This window comes from Corvus moneduloides, chromosome Z (assembly GCF_009650955.1).
Source record: "Corvus moneduloides isolate bCorMon1 chromosome Z, bCorMon1.pri, whole genome shotgun sequence".
Lineage (NCBI taxonomy): Eukaryota > Metazoa > Chordata > Aves > Passeriformes > Corvidae > Corvus > Corvus moneduloides.
In genome coordinates, this window is record NC_045511.1 from 70,098,357 (window position 1) to 70,118,389 (window position 20,033).

General features: G+C 34.9%; 1 protein-coding gene across 7 annotated transcripts in view; it reads right to left on the bottom strand.

The window, feature by feature from the left end:
- Positions 1-20,033, bottom strand: part of FER (FER tyrosine kinase) — a 170,206-nt gene that overhangs the window by 72,944 nt on the left and 77,229 nt on the right. For 6 of the 7 annotated variants that reach the window (XM_032097494.1, XM_032097495.1, XM_032097493.1 and 3 more), the window contains 3 exons: positions 11,239-11,331; positions 4,714-4,917; positions 1,150-1,272 (listed from right to left, as the gene is read on the bottom strand). In XM_032097494.1, the coding sequence (XP_031953385.1) occupies positions 1,150-1,272; positions 4,714-4,917; positions 11,239-11,331 (420 nt within the window). Of the gene's footprint in view, positions 1-1,149; positions 1,273-4,713; positions 4,918-11,238; positions 11,332-20,033 lie in introns of those variants that run through there. The other variant, XM_032097499.1, reaches the window with a different exon arrangement.

Genomic DNA, 20,033 nt, shown 5'->3' on the forward strand with positions numbered 1-20,033 from the left:
AAAACAAACACGGTATTAAAGAGAGAGAGAAATTTGCAAAAAGATTTTAAAGTATTTCATTTTGAGCTTCACTACCCCTTACTTGTAGCTTAAACTATTTATATCAAAAAGAATTATTAACACATCAAAAATAATGTCCTATGCTTTCTCATGTGATCTACAATAAATGCAAACAATATCCTATGTTCAATGAAGCATCAGTTTGGCATTCAGCAAAATATTAACATAAAATGCGTATTTACAATGTCCCATTCTCAAAATTTTAAAATTACATAAAATAGTAAAGTGCAGATTAAATGTAATTTTGAGAAAAATAACATGTTTTACTTTCTTAGGCTTATTAGCAGGAAAGAACTAGGACCCTGGAGTAGGTAACTAATGGTAAAATATAAATTGTCATACTTCCTAAAATTTTGTTGAACACAGGCTTGAAGCCAGTCTTAAAAAAATAAATATATCAAGAACAAAAGGCTTACCCATAGTTAAGATGCAAAGGTGTAAGTGGAGTTGGCTTATGAATGAAGTATCAGCTAGATAGATACTAACTGCAAAACTGCTGGAAGAAGTCAAGGAGACTCTTAAAACTCTAATATAATTTAATACTTATCCCTTTTTGTTTCCTGAAAGACTTTCTACAGTAGCTTCCTGATTAAAAAGGGAAATTTTGTTTTAAATTTTTGTTGATACTGGAATACTAGTACCTTTTTCTGTGTCTAACTTACTTTTGTGATATAAAACAGAGACAAAATGGAGTTGTTGTAAGTCTTCCAAATTTCATGAGACCTTCTCCATTATATAAAAGAAATTTTTTACTTTATTGAAGGAATGGCAGTGAGCTACTACTTTGAATTACTTAGTAGGGAAATCCAAATGTGAAACCAAACAGAAAAGTAAGAGGATACCTGGTTAAGAAGTTGAATGCCATTCTTTCAAAATAGCAAAAATTCATTGTAAAAATCAGGATGGAGAGTTGTTTTAAGTGAATGTATTGCAGAGGTGAGAAGTTTGAAAGAGATCAGGAACAGAGTCACAAAACGAACAAAAAAGGAAAATCTTCTGAGAAGTTCCATAGGATCTTATTTTAAATAATAAGACAAACCCCCCAAAATTGTTGTCAGTTAAATTAAGGTTCTGGAATGTATGCATTACCTTAAGAACAGGATTAAGCAGAACAACACCTGACTTCTTTGTAATAACTTGCTTTGTTGTGTAATGATGTTCTATGAGCTGAGGAATGGTTGGAAACCCAGTTCCTTCAAAACGATACTGATTCTGTATGGAGGCAAAAGGAAAAAGTTACTTCTCTACAAGCAATAGTTTGAACAAGAAACTGCAAAAGTGCACAACCAAACTTCCTTCACTAGTAACAACAAAGAAAAAAATGTACACTTTTACAGAGTTATTTTATATTCCTTTTCTGACCTACTGAATAGCATTTATACTGACTTAACTGGAATGATAATTAGGAAAATGATAAATTAATACATGCCAAATTACGGCATCAGTCATTTAAGGCAATATGATAAAATAACTATTTAAACTCTTAATTTAAATAGGCCAGTTACACTCAAAACTATTACAGAGTGAAATAAAAATACCCTAAACCAGAAAAACCGACTTCTGAATTATTTCTAAAAATTACAGCGAGCAAACTAAAACATCTATATAATAAAATACAAAAAGAGATAAAATAAACAGGATATAAGCAATATTATCCTAATCTCATCTTCCTTCATTTATTGTTTCCTAAAATTAGTAAATCCCTGGCAGAGAATATAGGATGCATGATTGTTCTTTAATGAAGAGTATTTACCAGGAGGGTCTAAACGAGCTAGAGACAAAGGCAGGTCACGCACAGGATTCAGAGAGAAGCTAGGCACGATCCTGCAGCTGATTGTGAAACACAATAAAGTCTCTTGCTTTCTTAAGACTCAGCATCTACATGTAGAGAGCTTTTCCCACAGGGCAGTAGCTGCCATAAGCCAGCCTGACAATGGCAACAGTGAACAAGTACTGCAATTAAAGAAACTCCGAGCACAGATGGTGATTCAAGTTCATTTACACAACTGGTCAATGAACACCGCCAGCACTGGCATGCATCCTTTCTAGCCCCCAGGGTTGAATTCCTTGCACAGTGCATTTTAAGTTCATTGTTTCCCTTAAGGGTTAAAGCATTAACTTCTGTCACTGCTGTTGGTGAAGACAGTTGGGTCAAGTCAGCTGTTTTTAACATTCAGAGATCTCTAAAATAAAAAATGTTTCCATAGTCTGAATGCTTTGTTGTTTATTAAATAGTGACTCAGCTTTGAGTGAGCACTAACACTAGTTTCCATTCTTTTCAAATAAGCTCCTTCATACTTCCGTGCTGATGATCCAAAAAACCTGATGCCCCAAGAGTCTCCTCAGCACAACCACCCCTATTGCCTATTATTTCCTCATCCCACATTCAGCCACACACCCATCTGCTGCCATTTATGTAAAACCTTTCAGGGCAGGCAGTGTCCTTTGATTCTGTGTTTTTACACCCCATCCTGACCCTAAGGTCACTAACAAACAAAAATTTTTAAATGGCACAGCCTCAAATAAGCCCAAGTGAAAATGACGATAGCCCTGAATCACAACAGTGAATTTTGATGCTTAAAGCTGAATGATGAATTAATTTATCACACTCATAGTTGTATCGAGATTAGCCTTTAAAATAATGGTAAAACCAGAGATGAAACACTTATACAAAAAAAGGATTGCTGTTGAAACAAATGTCCTACTCTAATCTTCAGTATTTGATTCAGAAGAAAATACGGAGACTTGTCAATGATCCATGAGTGTGATTTGACCAGTCAGAGACCGAATTCCACATTGTTCATACTAATGTAAACAAACAAACAAATCCTTTATACTAAACTCTCCCCGAACTTGCCCACAAAAATGTTCATGAATAAATCCCTCACTGTATGACCCTAACACTCTCAACACCTACTTTCTAGAGCTTAATAGGCTTTTTCTCATCCTCAGAAAATTCACCCCATAGGAGTGCATACAGAGTACTGAACATCTTTAAGAAAAAAAAGTGTTAACTTCCATGATTGACAAGAAAATCTACCACAAATTAATCCCAAGAGCAGATGAACATAATGCTCTACTAGCAAATGTACAAGCAGATAGATATCTTGACCTGATGATGCTGGGACTGTCCAAGCTATGCAACATTAAACAGTATCAGTCTCACATTTCAAATATAATTGCTAGGAGAAAGTACAAAATTATGGAGATAAAGATAGTTTTTTTGTTTTGTTTCATTTTGCTTTGGTGGAAACCCCCCTCCAGCAAACAAGAAGAGTCAGCTTAAAGGTAGGCCTCGAAGTAATACTTGGAACTTCAACTTGACAGTCCAATCTATCTTTTTGAAGATCTACTTGCCACATCCAATGATTTGCACAAAATTATTTCAGTCACACCACATATATAATGTGTATTTATTTCTGCTGGGTCCAGTCAGGGAGCACCAAGCATCTTGTAAGACTCTAGGTACAGGTAATTTTACTGCTTTTATTTTCTCATTCAGCACTCTGATACATCAAAATACTTTAAGGTCATAAAATCAAAATAAAATAAAACTGACTGTGTGTGTGTTACTTCTACAAGGAAAATTCTAGGTGAGAACTAATGAACACTCTCCAGCATGACAAGTATCTATAATCATTAAATCCTAGAGAAGCATTCCAGCCTCTCTGAAGTTTGAAAAATATCACTGCCTCTCATTAAAAGGAAATAAACCAGGTACACAATATTGAGTTACCCCAGGCATGTTGCATCATCTGGGGATTCAGACTGAAATTCCCTCAGTGTAAATATCATTATGCGATTAAATTTGAGAATTTTTCTGTATGTGGGAAACTTTATTACAAGAGACTGAAAAGACACCACTACTGAATCAAAACTGAGAATGATTTGCTGCAATTTCATACGTCAAGAAAAAATTCTAGTAATGTGATGGCAACTGGCACATTTCGTATAAGTTTAAAATTCTGCAAGGTAAAAAGAAAAATACATACATTAAAAAAACCAAGCAGTGCATTAACAAGAATAAAAAGAAATACACTGCATAAAGGCAGATAGTAACTAATATATTGTTAATTAAGTTATCAATTTTTCCTTAGTCAGAGCAACAAGGGGGTCAGTTCTGGTCCTTAGAAGCGTGCACAGTGCGCAACATCCAGAAGTGTTTGTGTTATACTGAACAAAACAATAACCACAGGACTAAAAAGAACATAAGCATCTCAAGTCCAATTGGGCTCCAATTCTCATCTGTATAAAAACCAATAGAGATTATTTTCTTCTCCATGGCTCTTTCCATTTTTCAGGAAGATTCAGTGTGATCTTTACAGTCTGAACTAAAAGTAACCTAATTTGCACCAACAATGAAAATGGGTTTAAGATAACCAAATATACATGCATAAATAAGGAGTAACAAGTTCTAGATTTCAGAACATTTATAGAAATATCTTGGCTTTTCAATATAAGATAAAAGATATTGAATAACCTGATACTTCACATTTTTCCTTTGTTTCCCAAAATGACCTTTTCCCCTGATTCCAGCACTGATGGAAGTATTTCCAACACTTTTTCACACTTTCACAGAAAGGCTAAATCCATTTGCTATAGTAAACTATGTAGATCCTAAATTGAATATTCAGTACTATATCAGAGACGTACATCAGCATATTGTATGATAAAGTGTCTCCGTTGTCCATCTGAAAACACAGAAAGGACATATTCACCAGGTTTCCCGTGGCTCTCTCGCACCAAGAAGTCTCCTTGCTGTTTTAACAGCTCCTGGGCTTCTATTCTTGGAATTGCACCATGATACCAATCTTGCTCAGACAACGGTTTCTCAGTGGTTGAGATTACATCAAAGAACTTGGGAAAAATATTGAAGAAAAATGTTACTATATTAGTACATTTTTAAGAGTTTACTTGTACATGAAAAGTATCACAAACAACAATAATTTCTCTTTTATGTATCTAAATTATGTGTTTCAATTAACCAACAAGATCAAGGCTCTTACTTGCACAAAAGCATATTGATCACTTTCTTTTCTGTTTACCTGAAAAATCAGTACGTCAAAAGCACAAGTTTAAGGCACCATCCATAAAAACATGTAATATCTTTTATCTGGCCTGCTGTTTTTTGTAACCCATACTAACCAACTCTTTCTCACACATTCTGACATGCTATTAACAACTGAGTATTATTCATGTCTCTATCCAGACAGAAACTTCTCAAACAAAACCATAATAAGTTGACTTATACAAATCACTTGAATTGGTAAACTGTTTTCGCAGAATTTATCAATTGCATCCCAACTCAATCAATAATTATGAGACTTTTTTCCTAGCATGCACCCTGTAGTGCAGAATACACACCTGAGTGTAGTGTCCTTATGAACTCTGTTATTTTCACTACATGGAATTGACTGCAAATGGAAACTAACAGTGGTAAGTGGAAGTTCATGAGCTTTAACCTATGATTTCACACATTAACATGCCTACATTATTTAAGAAACACTGAAGAAAACTCTGTACTTTGTCAATGACCACCTCAGATTTATTTGTTATGGGTAGGAAGGCAAGCCCCCATTTAAGCTGTATGTCATTCAAAACCACTGCCAGAGCTCATAGAAATTCTCACAGCCAGAGTGGTAAAATGCTGAACAAGTAACGCAGTGCACACTGTACTGTGAGTAAAACAGGTATGTGAATGTTTCCCAGCCTCCTGAATTGCATCTACATATCAGCACGGAGACCTACACCTCAATGAAGGACAACCAAACACATGCAAACAAAGCACACCACTCAGAATTAACCTCTCCTATTGCTCTGCCCTGCTAAAAACCCAGCTTGGAGGCCACCTGCACATTTAGGGTCTTCCTCAGAAGACACTTAGATTACAACCCCTCACCTAGTCAAAAAACACTAGGAATGATCTCAGACTTTCAGAGTGGAAATGAGCAGACCCAAGAAAGGGAATCTACTCAGAAATTTTTGTTTCCAAATATCTGCAATTCTTTAGCACTTGCATAAAGTTTTAGCTATTGAAAAATGTCTTGACTGGCTCCTGGCTGCCTAAGTCATACCTCAAAGGACTAGTTTAGTCCAGGATATTGATGGAAAGCTGGAGAACATATCTAAGAACCTGACAGACGCTTTTGTTTTCAGACATCAACAGACAGAGAGAACCATCATGGATGAAATTCTCAAGGAGAATTTCATACCTGAGATTTGTAACAAGTACTATAACCAACAGACATCACTAGAAAGAGTGAGTGCGCTCTTCTACAGAGTCAGAGATAGGAAGGACTACGTAAGAAATAACTACAGCTTGAACACAAATTACACCGAGTTTTTAGAGCCAAAAGCTGTATTCCAAGGTTATGTGTTTATCAGCACAGTGAGCTGCTAAAAAGCAGAGATATTGATTGGCCAAGAAGGCAGTCATATCTTTCAGTTTCATCAACAGTTAAAAACCATCTCAGGTGAAAGCTGTCAGCCACTGTTAAATGACATTATGTCATTTTCTTTCACAAATTCCTAAAATAAAGACAAAAGCTTTCAAAAGGTTAGACAACGTTATTTACTTGAACATTTATTGTTCAAAGATGCTGAGCTTGACTTGAAAGAAAACCTAGATCTCTGTTATGTTCACAGCAGCAAACCCTTTAACACAGGAGCAGATTTCTACTTGAGAGGGAAAGTTTCTAAGTATAAAAGGCCAGTACAGGGTTACTAATCTACTTCATGGCCTTCACAAAACAAAGTTTAAAAAAACCCAACCTGACATGCGATTTATTTTATAGCTTAAAAAGGAACCCACCAGACAGTAACACCTGCTTATGCACAAACAGGCTAAGGCACCATTCAGACAGTCAGGATCACATCCCAAAACAAAACATCTTAAGAGCCTTTATGACAGAGAAGGAGCTTATGGAAGGAACACAGAGCATTTTAGACATAGATAACTACAGTGCCGTCTATAACTCTATCATCAATTTTCCTTCCCTTTTAAATTTGATTGAAGTATTATTTATCACTTTAGATGGAAACAATGGAAATTCCACAAAGTTTTCTCTGTTGATTGTCCTTCACTTTACCTTACCTTTACTTTTTATCATATCATTGTGGTTTTTCTGATGAAGTAGGCGGCAATTATTCTTGTCTTGAGTGTTATTTGAATTATTTTTAAATTGCTTTATTTTTGTGAACAAGTCTTCTAATTCCAACATACTTTCTCTATGATACAATATTGACCCTGACTGGCTACAGAATAAAACATGGCTGAAAGCCCAGAAAAAAACAGTATCAATGCAGGATATATAACCATATTAATATTGATTTCAACTCAGTTTACCACTATTAATACTAATATTTCTACTGCATTTTATATCTAGAATTAAATGATAGGTTGGTCTTTGAGGAAAATAGAGGAAAAAAAAAAGCTACCCATGCAAAATGGAATTCCCACCTCTTTTCTTTAAACTCTACTTAAATTATCAGCCAGCAAGTTAATACGACAACTTTATATTCTAGGCCTTAATGTTTTACAATCTTATTTGGAGGATGGATCTCTTTCTCACTTGTATGTACACCTACAGAAGCACTCCATGATTCAACAGCCTAAAGGAAGAAAGACTGTTTCTAGGATTTTTGCTGTTAACCTGGCTTGAAGGTAAAAATAATTAACCAAATCATGCACAAGGAAAGGAACTCACACTACGAACTTCTACTCTCCCGCCTTCCCCCTCTTTTTCTTTATGCCTGTTCTTTTTCCCTCAAGATTTCCATTTATTGCCATATTTTACTCATGGATTATTGGATGGGGCTGGAGTGTGTCTCTTTCTATATTTAATCACACTTTTTCTTCTATGAGGAGATGGCCTCATATACTTCATCATGATCCTCATGGATCTAGTACTGTCCTCTTTACTTATATTGAGCCCCTTTCTCTCTCTCTGTTTAACAATCCATGTTGTATGTGCTCTTCTCCAAGAGTAAAAGGAAGCAGTCCCAGCTGCTGCCCTTATTTCAAGAGAAAAACTGAGCAAACAGCAGTGTGTTATTTCTAACCCCAGAAACTTGTATATTATTCCTGCACCTGCACTACCAATTAAATAAAAATAATGGGGATGATATTTTATTACACTAATAGCATGCTCAATATTGTATTTTTGTATATATTCTGAATGCAAATGTTCAGTAGTTCCTTAGTTTCCATCTTTGAGAGAACAAAACATTTTCTCAAGATATTTTTTCTCTCACAGTGTAAAAGAGTAGCACAGACACAAATGAGAATGTAAAGCAATAAATTTAGGTTGATAATTTGAGACAATACCCTATGGACATTCCATCTCTGTGTACCTGGCTCATTCCCACATGCTAATAATATACCATCTGAAACAAGCATTAATTCCACCTATTATCCTATAAACAATAAAAAAATTATCCTGTAAACAAAAGCGGATGTTTGTGTCAAGCTCAAATATCTTGTACCAAAAAAAAATATGCAGAAGGGCAGAAGCAGGCATTCATGATGCAATTTGTTCAGACTCTTCATTCAGATTATTCACAGCATTTCATCACAGGTACATGAAAGTTACCCCCATGGTTGTGTTTCCTCTCCTCATTTGATTAAACTTATGTCTCTTGCTGTTACAGTAAATTGGCTTGCGTTTTGTCCAAGAAAAACTACGTGAATCTTTAGCTGTGTTGCTTTCTCTTCAAACTACACTCTTTTCCTGTATTACCCCTTACCTTCTCATTCTGAGAGCATATATAGAGTTTCAATGTTAACACACAAAAACTCCTGACTGCTTTTGGAATGAGACCATTTCCCTATGACTTTTTTCAGACGACATACAAAAAATTAGTCCTCTCTAATTTATACAAACAAAATTCAATTATCTCACCAATTAAATATATTGGACAGTGTTTTTGAAATAGCACCACATTTAAAGATATTGCTCCATTTCTAAAGTTTCAACATAGGTAAAAATTAAATATTTAAAAATACTTTAAAACCTTTCAATATTTAAAACAGGTAATTTGAAAACAGGTAGGTAAGAAGACATTTTAGACCAGACTATATGAGAGGATCAGTACCAGTCCTTTCCCAAATCTGCTATGAGATCCTTTTTTGTACTGGTCTATTTAAAAAAATAACAAATTCTTTATGTATGTGAATATTACTTTATAATACATATTCAATAATTGCTTGGAATACTTTGTTGATGGATAATAAGTTTTAAGTACCAGTTTATATATTTAGCAATTAAGCATGGTTACATAATTGTCAGTGGGAAACAGCCAACCTCATTTAATAGCTAAGTAGTAATTCATGAAGCAAATTTTAGCTGTATATGTATGGTCAGCATTTCTAACACACACGAAATCGCTAAACCAAAACAAAAAGCAAAACTGAGAATTGGCTAGTTTATATATTCTAATTCTGAAGTCATTTAGGTGTCATTTAAATGACAAGTAATCAAGACTGCACTTGTTACTCATATTTTACTTTCTGATTCAAATGAACCAAGGCCAATCTTACTTCTTCCAAACATATTCCAAGGTTTCACCAATCCTATCTACCATGTATCTACAGCCAGGTTTACATCAGGTTCCATGGAATGAAAATCAGAGTGTGAAACATAGCTTATTTAATGACACTTTAAGCCAATTGAAATTTTGACATTGACTTCCCCTGATTTAATCTAAATGTTTTATTTTAATCTTCCTCCTGAGATTTTTTTTTCTCTTCCAATTTTTATCTGAAGCAGTTTTAGGTAGGTTTGTTCTGTGGTTTGTGGAAGCTTTTTGGTTTATTTTGAAGTCATAAGTTTTATAATACATTGAAATAGAGGTGAATGCTTTTTCTCACCCACACAAAAAAACACAGGTCACAGAAATACACATTTTAATGGGTTCTTACTATGAAATGCTGCATTTTTGAAACAATTAGAAGTTTTATAAAATGAAAATCACAATAACGTGGAGATTTTGTCTAACATCAAGGAAATTTCAGTATTTCAGCAACGTTTTTCCTGTTACTTTTCAAATGTCATACAACTTCCATGTTTTTCAGAGGAAAAGCCTTTCTATCCTAATTTTATCTCATGGTCATATTTACTTTTCCATTCCTTCATTACCATTTACAATTTTCCTCTGTATACACATGTGCATTTACACATATGTAATTGTTATCTCTTCAACCAATCCACCCAATATTGTCTAGCTTAAATGTGGCTTGCTGTGTCCTTTAATGGGTCCTTGGAGGCAAGCCTGCAGCATAAAATAGAAAACCCCTTGCTTCTGAAGTTTTTGCAAGAATGCTATTTTGAGCTTATATTTTAGCAGACAAGATAACAATTAAAAGGCAATTTTAAACAGTTTTAAAAACTCTGCCCAACTTTCTTACAGGTTTTTTTTTTTCCCCCTTTGCTTGTTTTTCAGTTGTTGTTTTGGTTTGATTTTATGTTGGGAGCATTAGGGTGATTGCATGTTCCACTTAAAGAAAAAAACAGGAAGAAGGTTTTCAAGTAAAATCTAATGCATCCCTAGGTAGGTGCTCAAGTATTCTAACTAATCTTGCAAGCCTCCATATGAAACAAACAAGAGGAACTGCAAAAGTAAAAGAAACAAGGAAGATTTTCCAGCAATTACAGAACTCGAACAAAAGCCAACTATACCCCGGAAATACTCAACAACCATTTTTAGTGGGGTTTTAAGCAAGATCTATAACACTTAGTTACTTAAATTGTACCAGGAGCAGTAGTAACAATATGCTTTTACACTGGAGCTTTTATAACAAACATGGTGAATACAATTATTGCAACAATTGCTAAAACATGTATGGCCATCTAACCTACTACAGATTATTATAATACAGTACATTTCAGGAAAATCAGCCTCATTGGGAAGAGTATTCTGAACAACACAGTACCACTGTGGAAGCTGCAAAGAACATACATACTGTGATTCTCTTAAAGTGTAGCAAGTTATTCTGACATACTGTTACACCACAATATTATCCTGTGTCTTGATCAATCAGAACAGTGTTTATGTAACATTATTATAATGTAATTTTTGTCCATTCAAATGGAAATGCATGATGTTTCAAGGAAAAAAATCTTATTTAAGATGTAAAAATAACAGAATATATCACAACACTACAGTATTGGTACTACTTACTGATGATGAGCCCAACATGGATTTTGGAGACCTTATAATTCCAGCTATGGAATGACGTATAGTGTCAAATCTTGAGACTTTATCCTTCTTGTCCTAGGAGAAAGGGCAGAATCTTCAGTGAAAACAAGCAAATCTGTAGGATTTATTGGAGAATGTGCAATATAATTCTTGAATTTTACTTAAACAAGAGATAGGGGCTGAGCTTCTATTCATACAAGCCAGGAAATGTCAACATCAGCAGGACTAAGCTCAGATCAATTTAACCACTTAAAAATTCTATATTTCCTGAAATATTTTGTGCAATTATTTTAAGTATATTTTATATCCTAAAAACATGAGACATAACTCCCAGTTCTCCTGAAATACCTATCATTTTAAGGGGACAATGATTCAAAAATATACCATAAAAAACCCCCACATAGTTAAAAGCTCTACGTATGTGCATTATCCTTACTTAATACATGCTTAGGGTTTTTTCCTTTTATTAACAGGTTCTTCTATAACAACAGACTACCTCTAAATATTAGCACCCATTGGTGCAAGATATAGGAGCCATTTCTCTTCTGGCATTACTGTAAACCATAAGTGTAGCCATTGTCTGGATTTAAAATTCTGCATGAATAGGGCTCTGACTGGAACACTGAAACAGCCTTTACGCATCTCTAGTTCAGCATAAGCCAATGTAAATTCCAAGGTCTCATAAGCTGACTTAGTCCAAAGACTGTATTTTTCTTCATCTCTTACTATCAGCTCTCAAAATTAATAACAATCTTTTAAAAAAAAAAGTATTTTTAACATGGACAAAATGAGTTCATTGGTTGTAAATCAGCTTCAGAAACAGCAAAGATATTTCTATGAGTACTCACAAAGTAAATAAACTTGAAGCAGAGACACATTAACAACCTCATGCTAATTAGCTTTAGGTTAACTAAACTGTAAAAAACTGGTAATTGAGACAGACCGCAACTGTTTGCCAGTGTTACAAAGAAAAATTGCTTCCAAGTTTCTAATGTACACCTTTGATAGAAGAAACCAAAAATCTCATAATGTAATAAATGCAGTTTCAGTTTATTCCAGGACTTCCAAACAAGCAACAAAATGTATACATTCTGTACATCGTATTTAGCAGTGTTTGAAAATTATTTCCAAATACAGTTTATTTTACAAGATACAGGTTAAACATTATCTTAGCAAAACAGTGCTATTTATTTGGTAGCAAAAGTCTGCAATTTGCCCTAATTTATATGCTATTAAATAAAAGAGTGCAAAAACCAGTCAAATTGTGAAAACTCTGATGGGGAGTGTATCCATCACAGAAATACTTATTAACTATGTGCCCACTTACCCATCAATAACATTTTTATACCTTTTATCAGACTTAAGTATTGTCATATACCAAATAATTTTATTTTAATAAAACAACTGTGTGCTGAATCCTGATTTTTATTCTTATAATGCTGCTGAATTAAACTGCCTTCACAAAAAAAAACAAAACAAAACAAAACAAAAAAAACAAAAAAAAAAAAACCAAAAAAAAAAAAACCAAAAACCAACAACAAAAAAACCAAAAAAACCCAAAAAAAAAAAAAAAATTAACAACTAAGACATGAAGTCTGTACTTGCTTGCATGCTGGTTGTGGAATGATCCATTCCGCACATCTCTTCAGAAGTGAGCCATGAGACACCAATTAAATGTATACTTCTTATATAACAGGAGAAAATAAGTTACCAAAAGATGCACGAATTCTACTTCACTTCCCACAACTAAAACTCAAGAGTTTTCTTTCTAGTGGACACTAACAGCCAGCTGATCTAGTGACAACACCCAACTACAAGTAAGGTTCTACACTCACCAGTTTCTCCTGAAAAAAAATTATTAACAAGAGGGAACTTTTTTGACTCAAAATAACAGTCTCAAGGACTGTGCCAACTTTGATTAGCATCACTGAATGACATACAGAGGCAAACAGTCGTATTAAATAGAGTGAATATTGAAATGTGGATTTAAAGGATAAACTTTGGCTTTGTTCAAAACGTAGCACGTCCTGTTCCAACTGCAATACATTTATAAACACTATTTAGCATTTCCATGGCTCTTTCCCCTGACATACTGAAACTACTCTGTATCTTACAGCAATGAAGATTCACAATTTGTCTGCACAGCAGGCATAACCAAACATATGACAAAACACAACTGTAGCCTGTACTGAGTTTATTTATTACATTCAAGTATTTTTAGGGTAACCTAGATAAAACTAAAGAGCTGCAACAGTGGCCTTCTACTGATATCTTTTCTGCCGTTGCCCAGCTGCAGGGTACCTTAAAAGATCTTACAGGAAACCTGTTTTTAACTCAAAATAATACAGAAATCATTATAATGGGGTTTTAAAATGCATATTAAGTATATTGTTTTTTCTAAACTAGTGTAAAACTGAAACCTAGAATATTCTTCTTTTTATATGTATACATTTATGTACATGTGTGCATACAATCTTACTAGTTAAATCAGAATGTTATTTTAAGTCTGATTTACAAAATAAAAGCAAATACACAACAGAGCTATCTTTCAGTGATCTCTCCCTAGCCACATCAAATTTTTAACCTCTCAGTCAAGCCCCTCTCAATCCAACAAAGGATTTAGTAGGTGAAAGGATTACCTCAAGCTATTACGTAAAATTTCTGAAGGAACCTAGCAGAGACACTGTGTGCTCACAAAGTCCATTATAATTACACACAATGCTCATTCCAACAGACATCATGTCACCAAACAGAACAAACATGCCTAATATGGAGTCATGACAAAAGTTTCACAGTTGTAAGACACACGACTATCAGACAAACAAACCTGAGCTAGACACTGGAAAGGAATAAGGAATTCTACTTCAGGGATGCTGTAGAGAGCATTATGGAGTAATATATTTGCTAGCATACACAAGGCAGCTACTAAAGCATATTAGCTGATTCATTTCAGTTTAAATTAATTACTTGCAGAGATATCAAGAAAATGGTAGCATGATTTCTCACTTCTTTATTTTATACAACACCAATTTCACTAGAAAGCAAACTTACCTGTGGGCCCTAATATTTTATGCAATAACTGAATTACTACAGAAAAAATTGAACTCTACCATTAAGAAGCTAGGTATGTATGAAAATACAAGCTGTCATTAGAGAACATTTTAACCTATTCAAGCATGTTTGAACACACCTGTGTCATGAGAACACAATACAAAGAATTATGAAAAATGCATTGACTGGTATTTCCCTTTTTAGGACTAGCCATGTTTCTAATGATTCCCCACAATGAACTGAAATTAACTATGTCAAACTAGATATACCTGAGGAGGGGGATATCATCATATTTAACAATGATAAGGTGAGGGATGAGATGCCATCCCACCCACACCAGTGAAATGCACAGAACCTAAATTAGAAAGGCAGGTCAGCAGGAAAACACCTGAAAGAACACCAGGGAATTTCAGCCAGACACAAAGCCAGCTTCCCTGGGAGCCCACTGAAACATCCCTATGCTAATGCACGCAGCTGGGGAGTAAACAGGAAGAACTAGAGATGTGGTCACACTTGTACGGCTATAACCCTACTGGTATCACTGCAGCATGGTGGGGCAGCTCCTGTGGAGTGCTGGAACAGAAGGATACAGGCTGTTCAGTTTTCTTTCCTTCTTAAGAGGGGAAACAATTACTTCAGCTTTTTTCAAGAGATGTCACAACACAAGACAACCATTCTGACACTCTTAATTTCACTTTCCATTCTTGTCTTCTTACAAGAGACAGAAAGGAGAAATAAAGCCCAAGAACCAAAAAAGAAGGGCAGGATTCAAGTCAGTTGAAAAACACAAGTGAAGCACTTGCTATTTTACTTGAGGATTTCTTCAATTGCATCTTTATATATGACCAGAACTTGGGCTTCTGTGTTTCCTATGTTCTCTTTGGGGGATCTCGAGCAGTCCGAGGTTCTGTGTGTTCCAGTGGATTTTTCACTACAATTTATCTTCTATGGTCATGCACTGCAACTGATACTGTCTCGTGGACAACAATCTCCCTCCCATTCACCAAGCACACAGTTCTGTCACGGAACCAAATCACTGCAAATCTTAGGAGTGCCTGAGAAACAAAACAATATACCCAGCAGTGTGACACAATCAAAGAGACAGGCCAGATGAGTCATAGTCACAACAGTATTTCCAATGAACATACGCAAGACAAAGCAACAGGAAAAAAAGATTTTGCTTAAATTGAACTGCATGATGTAAAAGCTCAGAAGAGCTTTTTAGCTGTATAAATCCAGGATTTGGGCTATATTTTAGCTGTTATTATAAAAGAAAAATAGTCTATACTCTTTTTAGAAAAGCAAAGAAGTTAAGAGGCTGGAGAGAGATCTAAGATAAAGGTAAAATAGAATTAATGCTTCTGAGGGACAGGCAAATAGTAACACTACCAATCAAAGGTGGAAGATTATCAGTAAGAGACAAAGGGCAAGGCAGAATATATTGAATATTCCTAAAACACTGGTCAGCCATGTATGTACAGTGATACAAATAAGCTCATACTCTAATACTATTCCATTCAAAGAAAAAAAAATGCCTTATGAGTCAGATGTGAACTGTCCACATGGATACAGAAGTTGAATGTGGGCTTGCAAATTAAACCACAGAACCTTCACAGGAAATTTAAATGGAATGTGATGACGACTCTCCAATTCAAAAAGAAAATGCTCTCAGAAGAAAAGCAGATTTCAATTAGAAGAACATAATCAGTGATATGTAAAAGAAGAGAGTGATATCACTGTTTCTGTGATTTGACTAGGGAACTGGTCCTCAGAGATTTTGATGAAAACTATTTCGGTACAGTACAAGGGCTGTATGATAAAACCAGACAAGGAAATTCCAGCAGCTAGTGCAAATGGTATGTTCAATAAAGATACAGATAAAACAGGCATACAGACAGTATCTGCCAGAGCAATTAACATTGTTTCCGTAAAGTGAATGCTAGCTTCGTTTCTTGTTTGAATATACAATTTCCTTGATGAAAAAGGTGTCTGACAACATTCATCTTAAGGCTTCAAACTTAGACAACGGGCAGAACAAGGAATATTTTTGGTTTTTTAGAAGTCAGTAGAAGTACAGTGTGAGAATGAATTCTTGTGATTTACAAGCAGGAACTCTTCAACTCTTTTGTGATTTACAAGCAGGAACTTTTCTGAAAATGATCCTCTGCATTAGTCACTTCAGTAGAGGAGATTAAGTCATTTAGGAGCAGCCCCAAAAGCATATCATAAACTTAGACTGCATTAACTATGGCCTGCCTGTTGATGAGTGGATATACTAACCACAGAATCTTCATGTGTCTGTTTTATAGCTGTTAGCACTTACTGAAAGAGATGTAAATGCTGACATATTAAAATGTGAGCATACAGCAGAACATGGCCAACATCCCTAAAGTCTATGATTTTATTTCAGAAATAACACTAATCTCTTTCCTCAAAAGGTTGTTCTCTCTTTTTTTTTCTGTCCCATCCATGACAGAACCGGATATCTCAGACCACATGTAGAAAACCAGATAAAGAATCATGCTGTCTTTACCAAAAATCCCAGAGTATTTTAAAATATTAACATGGCACTCACATACAAAACCAGTTGCTGCCTGAATACAAGCTTATTACTTCAGTTGAGCAGATCATCGTTTTGGAGCCCCTTTCCAGGAATGATAATACGCATTTTCTTAGTTCACTATTGTAGATATCTAGAACTGTGCAGAGCCATGTATACATAATATAGTTATTAAAAATTTAAACACTCAAAGCTAATTAAAAATATCTCAAGTACACAGTGAAACCAATTATCTTAGCTACTCAAAAATCATTTTATGATAAGGCACCATTTTCTGTTTTAAACACAAGTAACACCTTCCAAAGCAGCAGAAATGATGCATAATTGATGTACACATATTGTAAAACACTGCACTGGATGCAAATTAATGTTCCCCATTCTGAATTGTAGGGGTCAGACTGAAAAACAAGACTTACTAGTGTGAAATTTAGTAACAGTTATATTTTCTCAGACCAAAGGCATATCCCAGACTATGCCAGTGGAGTAAGAAAAAAAGAATGACAATTCTTCAAAGCATGTCTTTGTCCTCTGAAGATCTGTAGTATAAGATCAGCCTTACTAGTTAAGATGTGATGTTTCTACATGCAACAGTCATGGAAGGATTTTCCTTCCATAATTTTCAGCTGTTTTCTGAATCTATATAACCTATTACAACCCACTGCTGTAGCAACCAGTTGCACAACTTAATTACACGTTTTTCAAGAACGTGTTTGTGGGCTTGCTTTGAATCATTTGCCTACTGTGGTTATTTGATGGCCCACACATCTTGCTTCTGCAAAGAGAGAGAACAGACATTACTCCTTACTCACTTCTCCCATGTATCCTCACACCCAGTACAGAACGCATCTGTATTACACTCCTCTTCACTGCATTTCTCAAGTTGGTAAAGCTCATCTAGTTGGTCACTAATTCTACAGAAGCTCCTCCACATAGCTGAGCATTATTTTGTCTTTCTGAATTCTCCTAGATCAGTTTCCTAATTAAGGGAGCTGAAAACATAATTGGTTACATGAAGCCAAACTCTTCTGTGGTACAAAGCAAAAGGACAATTTGCATTAGGAAAAACTCCAGTTAGATACTGTAAAAAGCCAAAAACCTCACAGCGATGACAGTGATCAAATACTGAAGGAGGTTTCCCAGAGGGACTTCCATTACTGGAGTTGTTAGAACCTCAACATGTATAAAGCATCTTGCAGCCTGATATAACATGAGAGATGGCCCTGCTCTGAGCAAGAAGTGGGACCAGACGCACCCCCTGAGATGTTTTCCAATTTAAATTATTCTGTAGTTCTAAGGCATTTGGGAAACAGGTGCACATCAATTTACAGAGTGATGTAATGGTTTCTGCTCTCTTTCTTCTTTTCCTGAAAATTTCTAGCATGTTTTGTTGTCTCGATCACTTCTAGTGACCTGGTATCTTCAGGAACATTTAGATTTTGAGTGGTAACTCTGAAGTCATTACTGGTATATGTGAAATCAGGCAGTGTTACTACGGGCTGGGCTGCAGGAGTAACACAATATGATGTTAGTTTTAGAAGTTTTTAAAAGGTTGTTAGAAAGAATATGTGCAATTTGTAACAAGTTCAGGAATTTACTCAACTTACTATCAAAAAATATTTGTTTTTCTTTCAAAATGAAGGTTTTTTTTCTCTTATGATTACTTTTACGCATTTCTTTCCTTATACACCAGATCTTGAAGTTATAACAGAGCCTAGAAAGTAATTTTTTTTTCCAGGAAAACAGCAGTAAAGAAAAAGTACTAAGCAAGAGATTGGTGAAATATTTGGAGACAAAAACCTGAAAAATCTTTCTTAGATTTTACTTAGGAAAGGTTCAGATGTCAGCAAACACTGTGTAAATAGATTAATTTTTAAAAAAGAATTATGAAAACTACAGTATGATTGACCCTTTGCTTTTTTTTTTAATCCCTATCTATCATAACAGAATGTATGGTTAAGTTGTCTGCTCTGTTTTCTCTCTTAATTAAGACTTTCAGAAGACTAATTTTTCAAGCTACATATGATATCTCAGGGAAATGTCAACTTCATCTTTTAAATAATTAGCAAATTTTTGAAACACACGCACATGTATTAAAGGTCTTAACAGAAGTTGAGCACCTCTTAATGGGTGTTAGCAATATGTTTCCAGAAACATTATTGTACATTTTTACTCTTACACACCCAACAGTTTTTTATTTTTAAGATGATACTTTGATTTCACCAAATTATCATCAAGAATGTCAGCAGTTCTCTAGAGAAAAAGATGACTACATGTACCTCTACACCTAAGCTGAGGCACTGAGATCTTGTATAAAAACTGTTTTTGTGGAAGGAAGAAGTAGCCAGACAAAGGCTTCTGCAATTCAGATAGGTCCTTGAAATTAAGTATTCCTTCTCTGCTTAATGTATCTCTACACCACTAAATCCTAAGACACCTCCACTCATTGATCACATAACGATGCCAAGTAAACGACATCTGATTTCAATAAAGGCAATTTAACAAACGAATTAAGATTTTGGAAAGCTTACAGACAAATTTAGAAAAAATAAATACTTTTCAAAAATTAAGTTTAAATGCTATTACCTTATTATTATTTACTGTGGAAATATGTAACAGGGAAAATTAAGACCTCTATCCTTCAAAAACCTGAGGCTGGTGTACATTTTCAGATATGAACTGTTATTAATCAGCAATGCCATTATTAACTAAATGTACAAAAAATTATGAATTCTCAAACTATTGTTTTACTTGTTTCACTTAATAAAAAATTATCAAATTTCAGTCTGTACAGCAATTGCTATCTATAAAAGGGAACTACTTTTTCATGGCATGGTCCTTCTCTTCCTTGGTTGCCATTGCCACATCACAGTAACAGATCTCCAAACATACCCACAACTTCTCTCTTGCTGTAATTCTGTGTAAGCTCATGAAGATGCAATGGGAGAACATAAAACAGACTGCACTGAGTGCTTGTAGTTGTACTGCAGCACCTAATGTGCACAAAAGCTAGAAAGCCAACATCTTACATGCTCTGGCAGCTCATTACTCAAAAAACCAATAGCATGAAAAAAACCAATGGTATGATGAACTGGCTGCTGGTGAAGATCACCATCTGCCAGGACAACATTCAGGCTGTGCTGCTGCTGCTTCAAGAAAACCAAGAATC